Here is a 9,764-nt window from a genome sequence, read left to right as displayed (position 1 = left end):
ATTGATTCACTGTGATCGATACTGGAAGCATTATACCCCACAAGGCTTTTGAATCTTACCTCCGGATACATTGGGAGGACAGCTGGGTGAGTGCGGGCAGTGTGGGGGTGTCCGACTTACTGCGGGTGTTACATTTAATGTTGAAGAAGCATGAGAGAAGGTGGTGGTGTGTTAGCTAACATACAGAGTTACGCTATTGGATTCTCTTGTCTTCTTGTTTTGCATATAACGTGTTGGCCACTTGGAGATGTGCTGCTGGAACTGTGAAGATTTCAAGAGACTTTGTGATTGTCCTTTATTCATTGTTCTATTAGTGGTAACAAGAACAATTAGGCCTTATAGTGCTATTTCTGTTTTTTTGTTACCCTGACAATAACCTGAGAAGCACATCGGAGCAGTTTATTTTTAACTGCTTCAGCACTGCATGTTGATCAGCTCTCCTAACCAAATGTCTGCTGTGCTATTACTTCCTTGTGATTTCTAAGTGTGTCATGTGACTCCAGAACACTCAGGAGCTGCATAGAGGTAACACTACAGCAGGCACCTGGGGACTGTTATGCAGAGGAAAGGAAAGCAATACACAGCACTGAAGCAGGTGAAATATGAAATAGAGAGGGAAGCGCAGCTTGAAGGAGAATGGGACCATATACTGGCGGGAAGCACTTTGGATCTTCTCTGATCTTCACTCCTACGATCATGAAGCACCTTGTTCCAGCTCGGCTTTGTTCATTCTGTCTAGAAGTAAAAATAAAAAGCTTTGTCTGGATTCCATTGGACTACAGATAGAGGATCTCAGCAGCATGAACTTCAAGATGATTTTAGTGTCCATAGAGAAAATTATATGACCAAATACGTTTCATCTCCAGAATCAACAAGAACTGAGAATGAGTCCAGGTCCAGCAATATTTTATTGAAACTCTATTCATATTATTTCACAAAGGGCAGAACAACAGCAGCATCAAACTAGTATGTAACATTTAAGAGGTCAATTTATACATAACACAATTACCTGAAATGAAAAGTAGCTTAAAAAAATAATATTTTTTAAATAAAAAAAAATTATGTACACACGAATAAAAAGCACCAAGAAACAAAAAGTCAGATACTGGCAGTTTCTTCCCATGTAAAAGATACCTGATGTGGGAGGAATATAGAAAGTGCCATAGCAGATTGGATTTAAAATTGTTGGCGGCTGTTGGTGATGCAAATAAATCTGGCTTGTATGCAACTTGGAACGGAGCCAATCACTTGCACCTCCTGTTGATTCTCATTGGCCCAGTCCCCAGCTGATTACAGCGTGCATTAACCATTTCTGTACAAGCTCCGATTATTTGCAGATTTGGGCTCCAGATGGACTAGGAGGGAAGCTGACTGGATCATCACAGCTGCTAATGTCATTTAGTCCAGGAAGCAGAAGTTGCCAGTTTCTGACCTAACAAATTGACCATAAAACCAAAGTAAAAAGAGGTAATTCTGCTAATGAAGCAAAATTTCAAAGTGCAGGTGCTTCAGTACAGTAAACACTAGCTTAGGGTAGGATCAGTAATTCTCTAATAAAGTGGCATGGCATTCCCACTGGCTAATATACAGCATTAGAGACCTCTGGTTTACATCAGGACATATTTACATCAACTTACATGATGTCACTCAGGAACATAGAAGACATGATGTCTTATTCAATAAGGATGTGCAAAGAACACCTATAGTGTACCGTAAGCTTTAGCAGCCAATCAGAAATCATCTGTTTGTTAATATGACTTTAACGGACTGAAAACTGATTGGTTACCATAGCTCCATGTACACATGTCAGAAGAGACAAATTAAATCTACCACTGAGGAACCCTTTCAGGATAGTCTATCTACTGGCTGTAATTCTGATCCTCTGGCTAGAATAGCCTTTCAGGCAATCACCTCAAACAATGCAGATTAGGAATGCCAGAGAGTGGAATATCATCTTATCTGCATTACTGTGAAGCACTGTAACAAGAATCTCAGCGTTTCAGTCAGGGAACTAGCATTGTTTAATTAGAGATTAGTAATGGCAGCCTCCATATTTCTCTCATGACACGTACACTTTATTGGTCTTTGCACATCACCATTTAGTGAATAAGCACAGTGTTCTCATTTTACAATGTTTTTATATGTAGAGGACAGATAATAGAGTTTACATTTTTACTATTACAGGTCAATATACAATAATATTATCTGAAATCCCTCACTTAAAATAGTTGCACTTGTTGCACTTCTGTCTTTAAAAATGTTGGTGTGAAATCCATAATATATTTGGAAGCCACACAAGTAAGGTCAGATGATTTGTGCATTTTAACCTATAAGATTAAAACAGTCTATTTATTCTGTCAGTATAAAAATGTCTTTACAGCAGTTCTTTGGTCCTCTTTCTATCCAGAAATAGTTGGAATGTCATAGTCGCTTGTGGACGGTAACGTTTTCCCCATCATTTGCGTATTTTTAGCATTGGTGATTCTTGACATCATGGACACCTGCTTGTCAAAGTATCTCACCAGAGCTGGCTCGGTCAAGAGAGAGGCCAGGAATTGTTCAAAAGTAATGGCCCAATCTTGGTCTAGGCTGGTACTACCAGGCAAAGAGGTTTGGTGGTGACTGCGAATAAGAATGGTATCATCGCCAATGTCTTCACATTGCAGTTTGTCATCTTCATGGGATCCAGCACTCAGTACAGAGTAAGAGGACATGGAACTGTCGTCTTTAGTGTCATCATCTGATATAAGCATAGAAGAACAGGCCCCATTGTCTCTGGGAGAGGAGTCTTCCAGTCTTACCTCCACCATTTGGTCCGAGTGATCTTCTGTAGTGTCACTTGCGACAGAGTTGTTGGAGAAAGCCCCAGACTGAGTATAATGACATGTTTGCACAGGAATCTTCTCCTTTGTCTTGTTTTCAATCTCTTTTGATCTCAGGCTACTTTGATTAGGTGTATCCTCTGGAACTTGGCTGGAGAAAAACTTGCCCACCTCACCAATCTCAAGAAGCAAACTGGTAACTGCAGCTGTGGCATGGTAGAGTTCTTGCTCAAAAGGGTCTTCGCTGAACATGTTGTACATCGTTTTACACAGCTCAATGAACTGCCCCTGCAAAACATGAATATGCCACGTGATCGACAATTACTTAAAGGCAATACCTCAACATGACACAAAATTCAGTCAGCTATTTTACAGGGATATGATACATGTGGGTAAACTACCTTTACATACCCTGGCAGAATTTGTGATTTTGCCATTGAAGGAAGAAAAAAAAATCATGCTAAGAGCTTTTTTTTTTTAATTAGCTGGTACGCTCTGGTTAAGTGATCATCTTCAATAGAACTTCCCTGGAATCCCATTGTCATATTTTGTATCGAAAGCTGGTTTTACACCTGGCCAAAGCGTTGCGGTGCGACTGTCCTCTCCCATTGCCAATAACTAAATCCATATGACCCTGTGGCAGTGTGTGCTGACTGGGTCATATGCAACCCTTCCCCCGCCCAGTGACGTATTTCTGCCTTCCCCGTTGCAATTGCACCATTCTGCGCATGCCAAAGTACATACACTTTCTGCACCATCCATTGACCTGCATGCATTCCGTAGCGTGGAAGTCCGACGGTAACATGCTGTTGACTTTGCGGCAGGTCGGCAGTGAATTGGGCACTTCTGGTGCAATGCAACGGAGTTAGTGTGCTAGGCCCCATACACTTTCATTGCTGTTACATTATCCTGCATGCAAAAAGGGTAACACAACGCAAATAAAGAGGCCTAGTGTAAAAGGGGCCTAAAAGTAAAAAATATTGTATAACTGTGCGCTATTTGTAACTCATCATGATAACCGAAATCACCCAAATGGACCTGATCAAACACATGGGTGCAAATTAAGAAATAGTTTCCACACCTGTAGCTTCTTTGATTATAATTACTGTATGAGTGTAAGTGGTCAATTGAAATGAATTCAGAGCTGCTCTGACATTGCTGCATACATACACAAGGGGGGAAGCAAAAGAACTGTCAAAGGACCTGCAATCAAAGGTTGTAGATTTGTAGAAATCACGATGTTAAAAAAAAAACCTATCCAGAGATCTGAAAATACCTCTGTAATGTTGAAAAATGAGGAATGAAGGGTTCTGTGGATACCAAGACAGAGTCAGGTAGACCAACCAAGATTCCATATACAACCACCAGGATTAGTAGTGCGGCTACTGTTCCAAAGAGCACAATAATGAGGACAACTCTGATTCATCTCAAAGCTATGCTTCGGACATGCTGGATCTTCCAATGTGACACTGGCCAAACGGACTTCTCAGGTAAAAAATTAAGGTCACAGTATCCTGACCTTATTACCATTGAGAAACTTTGGGAATATCTGAAACGTGCAGTTCATGCAAGGCAACCCTAAAGTTTATGGGACATGGATGCTTTTATCCCCTAAAAAAAGTGGACAGCTCCACTCCATTGAAGCCTCTTGCACACTTGTGTGCTGTGCAGCCCTGCGAAATGCTTGCCTGACACAAGAGCGTTGCATGTCTATGAAACTTGCGCAGTTCACGCAATGCAACGGGGTGCACCGGAAGTATCCAAACCGCCGCAATGGCTGCAGCACGTTGCTGCATGATCAGTGCCTACCACATGGATTATACAGCAATGCAAGTCCATGGGCAACGCAGTACATGTGCACGATGGGAACGCAGTAAGATGCAGTGCACATGCACGGACCGACAGGAATCTCAGTGACGTACTTCCTGCCTAGCAGAGAGTACGCCACTAGCTGGGGGGCTGGCCTATGCATAGGACCCTTTCACAGCACCATGGCACAGGGTCATATGAAGGCTCTGTGGTACCTCAATTAATAGGTGTGCAACCGACCTAAATGTCTGATCAGTCAACTTTTCTATAAAGTATGGTACACAACATACAAATTCTGCTATAGCATATAAACTTAAAGAGGAGCAAAACAAAAAAAGCTTTGACCATATTGCATCACAGCATAATAAATAGGAAATAGCTAATCCTTCACCATTGTTTACATTTTTTTGATAATTTTTTTTGCTGCATCAAATTCAGCCTACCACTATCTTTAAAAATGTGAAAGGCATGAAAAAAACGAAAACGCATGAAAAATGCAAACTCACAACGCAAACGTATGCGATTTTCCTGCAATTTTGTTTACATGTGTGATTCTGGAAGCATATGTAGTAGTAGTCCTAACATGCAACAAGATCTTAGGCCTTGGGGGGAGAGGCTGCAGACTGCAATTAGTTTAATGAATGGTTATATTGGAGCGCGGCAGGGGTGCAAACAAGCCCAGGCCGCACGTGCGCAGTGAAGCACAACTGTCCGCGACTGGGAAATATACCGAAACAGACAGAAGAGAAACAGAGAGGCCCAGGAGGACTGCGATGGAGCCCACAGCCTGCACAGGGCTGGAGGAAGCTCCAGGTAAGTACAAAAGCTCGTAGATGAAGTGTCTCAAGTTTCATTTGAAATTTTTTTTTTTTAAAAATCAAGATTTCATATTAAAATGTAATTATTCTGCAGGGCATTATCAATTTTTGATTTAGGCCCACTTTAAGAGCATAGCTAAATTTTATGCACATACATAATTTTAGCTTAATTAGCTCCCCCAGATTGCCTTAAAATGTGGTACAAACACTAGACTGTGAGCCCCACCAAGAGGGAGCAAGTGATAAGACAAGTAAAGTGTTGTAAAAGTGCTGTAGCATATGCTGTAATAGATACTATAAATGTTTAATAGCAACTATTCTGGGGAAGTGCTTACTATTTGTGAATAATCCTGTTCTTGCAGTCTGTACTAGCCAGCAAGAAGGTAAACAGCCCCAGGATTGGGCATCTGCAACCTCCTAGACTGAACATGTGTGACTGCTGCAGCTTCTGTTAGGTTGGGAACACACTAGCAGAAACGCTAGCATTGTGGAAAACGTAGCATTTCGCCTGCAATGGTAGTCAATGGGCCGCATTAAAAAACGCATAATATGCGTTTTTAACCACTTGCCGACCGCACACTCATACCGTGCGGCGGCAAAGTGGTAGCTGGAGGACCAGCGATGCACATCTGTGTCGCCAGGTGCCTCCCTAATTAATCAGGAAAGGCCGCTCGCGCGAGCGGCCGTTTCCTGTTAGATCACGGAGCGGGTCTCCGTGAATAACCTGCGAACTGCTGATCGCGGTTCGCAGACTAAATGTAAACGCAGGAAACATTTGTCTCCTTTGTTTACATTGAACGAAGCTGCTGCTACAGCAGGGCCTAAGGCAGATCGGCAATCTCCGGCCAATCAGCGGCCGGGGATCGCCGCCATGTGACAGAGGACAGACTGTCACAGGCTGCACAGGACGGATAGCGTCCTGTGCAGCCCCGATCACCAGGGGTGAGAGGAAGGAGAGGGAGGGGGGAATTTTGCCGCGGAGGGGGGCTTTGAGGTGCCCCCCCGCAACACCGAGGCAGGCAGGAGCGATAAGACCCCCCCTGCACATCATCCCCCTAGTGGGGAAAAAGGGGGCCGATCTGATCACTCTACCTGCAACCTGATCTGTGCTGGGGGCTGCAGAGCCCACCCAGCACAGATCATTTAAAAACATGCTGGTCCTTAAGGGGGGGGGGGGGGGGGTAAAGGCTGGGTCCTCAAGTGGTTAAAAACACTGGTTTTGTTGCATATTTTTCAAAAACGCATCAAAAACGTACATAATGAAAGTCAATGGTGATGCAATGTCATGCGATTTGTATGCATTTTTCATGAGTTTTATATGCTTTTTGTAAAAAAGAATGTGTTTTGATGTATTTCCGCTTCCTGTTGTATTCCTAGTGATTTGCATAAAACGCAAAAGAAAAATGCACGCAAAACACATACAAAATGCATATGCGTTTTGTATATGCTAACCATAAACGCGTTAAAATGCATGCAAAACGCTAGAAAAACACATATGCGGAAAAACCCCCACTAAAACGCACTACAAACGCAAAACCGCCCATGACAGAAAACGCAACCTTTCATGCACTGACAAGTGTGCACCCAGCCTAAATACACTTTAAATTGTAAGAGTATTTCTTATATTTGACCATAAAAACAGACATTAGCTGGTGCAACCTTTGCCTTGAGACATTTATACCACTTGTATTGCTGCATTTTGGTTATCCTAGAAATAGAACAGAAAAACAACGGAAAATTACCTGGCTTAACCTGGGTAATTCTTTTGGAAACTTTTGCCTCTCTCTGCTCTCTTGTGCCCACATACGCAGAAACATCCGGTTATCCTGGCTTGTCTTCTTAACTAATGAAATGAGTTCATAAACAAATATTATTGAACAACCCATCAGTCAGTGTACAGTTAAAATTGAACTCATAGGCTATCACATTTAGTATGGACATAACAATAGCCTAGTGTTACCTTTAATAGTTTTCAGATTAACGGCCACAAATCCCTCCTCTGTCCTCTTCTTGTTTCTTGAATCAAGGGCAGATACTTTATGACAGAAAAAATAGAAACCAGTGGTTAAGAGGGCAAAATGATGGCAAAGTAAATTTACTACAGTGTTACATACACTTAAAAGTACACTCATCAGGGAAAGTATAGATTTATTTTTTTATGTAAACTAATTACTCTGTCCTCCCCACTTTATAGCTGGCAACCTAAATCCTTTTACACACACTAGATGGTTCTTGACCAAGGTGGCCAGTCAGAGCTGCCTCTGCAGAGAACCTAGCCTGTATACAGCTGCTGAGATCAGACAGTCTGTGGTCGGCTGAGACGTGTCTATACAGAACTCGGCCCTGGTTATCCAGGGGATTGATCCCTGATCCTCGGACGAGGCTTAAGGTACTGGCTGTTACAGTTAACCATTTAACCCACCACTCCAGAAGCCTTCGACTTCCGCGAGTAAGGAAGTCAAATTACTGCAATAGATAAAAAAAGCTGCAAGCTATAATGGGGTCATTGTTATAAGTGATCTGGCGGACTCAAATTGCCAGAGCTGCAGCCACAAGGACATGTTCTATAAGCATTAGCAGTGTTGGGGAGTCTAGCCCAAGGTCTCCTATTTAGGGCCGGATTTGTACTTTCCAGTGCCCTAGGCCTGCTGTCACCAAATGTCCCATAGCCCCCCACCACCACCAAAAAATATTCTGTCCAACACTCTGACTAGCGATCACTGGTTTGAATGGGCTCATTTCAGTTGTGCTGCCCTGCCCCCCATTCAACAAATAACTCCTGTAATTTGCGCTCCTGCCCGAATGTGCACAGCAGCCGATAGTGTTCTGGGCATGCATACTTGAGAAATGACACTGATGTATGAAGGGTACTTGTCAAGAATGCATAACACTGTGCTGGCCTCGGTTGCTGTGCACATCTGGGCAGGAGCGGGAAATTACAGGGAGCGCAAGTGGCCAGAGCATGCGCTGCTTCTTTATCCTCTGTGCGACTGGCTGCAGTCAGAGCCACAAACAGGTGACAGGGAGCGTGAGTGGCCAGAGCATGCGCTGCTTCTTGGTCCTCTGTGTGACTGGCTGCAGTCGGAGCCACAAACAGGGGACAGCGCAGAGCAATGGAGAGAAGCCCATCCAAAACAGAGAACATGTAAGTAGCAAACATCCGGTCAAGACCCACTTTGGATGTTCTGTTGTAATTACACTGGACCTGAACTCAGAACTTCCTCTCTGCTCTAAAAGATATGCAACAACATAACCTTTAAAGAAAAAAAATTCTTTGTTACAGCTGATACAAATCCTGCAATAAATCTGCAATGTGTCTACTTCCTGCTTTCATGGAAGCAGACATATTGTTAATATATTGTGCTTTCAAATGAGCTTAGATGTTGTGGCAGTTAGGTGACATAGACTAGAGATCAAATTACAACTTGTGATTAGATACAGATGAGGGGGAATTAGGCAGGCTCTCTAAATACATACAGGGTGCATTTCTCTGTTTTCCTTCTGTCCTGTGCAAGAGTTCAGCTCCACTTTAAAGCATCTGAATGACATTTATTTATATTTGCTGAAAAAAATCTATGCATCTCTTTTGAATGTTGAATGTAAATATGGTGGTGTGCTCTAATATATTGACACTATAAAGGAAAAAAGTCTGAAGAAGACTTATTAGCAGAAAGCTTACTCTTTTTATTTTAAGCCAATAAATGGTATCATCCTGATTCAAAACTTTCTGCTTTTGCTGATGGCTAAGATGGTACAATGCTTTACTACTACAGGAAAATAGAAGGATGCTAAACCATACACACGAGCATATAGGTAGTAACAGCTCAGGTAACAGTTTAGCAATGAAAGCGAAGCAAACAACATTTTTATTCCTGCAGTTCTCATAGATGGTAGGAGCTGAAGGACAAAAAATGAGTCAAGAAAGAGTTAACTGAAGCAGAGAAGAGATCACTGCTAGCTAGGGGAAAAAAAAGAGAAGCAGTGATAAATTAGGGTTAGATAAAGTAATTAACAACTGCTGGGGTCAGTGTCACAGCTGTAAAAAAGGGGAGAAACTAGCAGAGCTCACTGATGTTTGTGAATGCCTGCGTTAAAACGCAGCGGAACTTAGTTCTATCTGCTTTGTAATGTAAATCCCTGGTATTTTTCACATCACTTGTATGTCCATCATACAGAGAAATGGATAATCAGGTGACAGCACATGCTGATTTTCATAACACACCAGGAAATGTGAGAGCGAGAAGCAAGGATTGGGGAACTGTGGAATTCAGCTATTAGTGCAGAGCAGGGCGCTGGCTGCGCTGCGGACACCAGA

The 9,764-nt window shown here is 42.6% G+C and overlaps 1 protein-coding gene across 1 annotated transcript in view; it reads right to left on the bottom strand.

Annotated features, from left to right (window-relative positions):
- Window positions 1-889: 889 nt before the first annotated feature.
- Window positions 890-9,764, bottom strand: part of TBC1D9 (TBC1 domain family member 9) — a 76,683-nt gene continuing 67,808 nt past the window's right edge. The window contains exons 19-21 of the mRNA XM_068279573.1: window positions 7,410-7,484; window positions 7,192-7,292; window positions 890-3,110 (exon numbers count right to left, since the gene is read on the bottom strand). Of these exons, the coding sequence (XP_068135674.1) occupies window positions 2,400-3,110; window positions 7,192-7,292; window positions 7,410-7,484 (887 nt within the window). The 3' untranslated portion in view covers window positions 890-2,399. The remainder of the gene's footprint in view (window positions 3,111-7,191; window positions 7,293-7,409; window positions 7,485-9,764) is intronic.

The sequence above is a fragment of the Hyperolius riggenbachi genome, chromosome 1 (assembly GCF_040937935.1).
Source record: "Hyperolius riggenbachi isolate aHypRig1 chromosome 1, aHypRig1.pri, whole genome shotgun sequence".
NCBI lineage: Eukaryota > Metazoa > Chordata > Amphibia > Anura > Hyperoliidae > Hyperolius > Hyperolius riggenbachi.
Note: the sequence above shows the minus strand (reverse complement) of the source record. Positions and strands in the feature narration are given on the sequence as shown.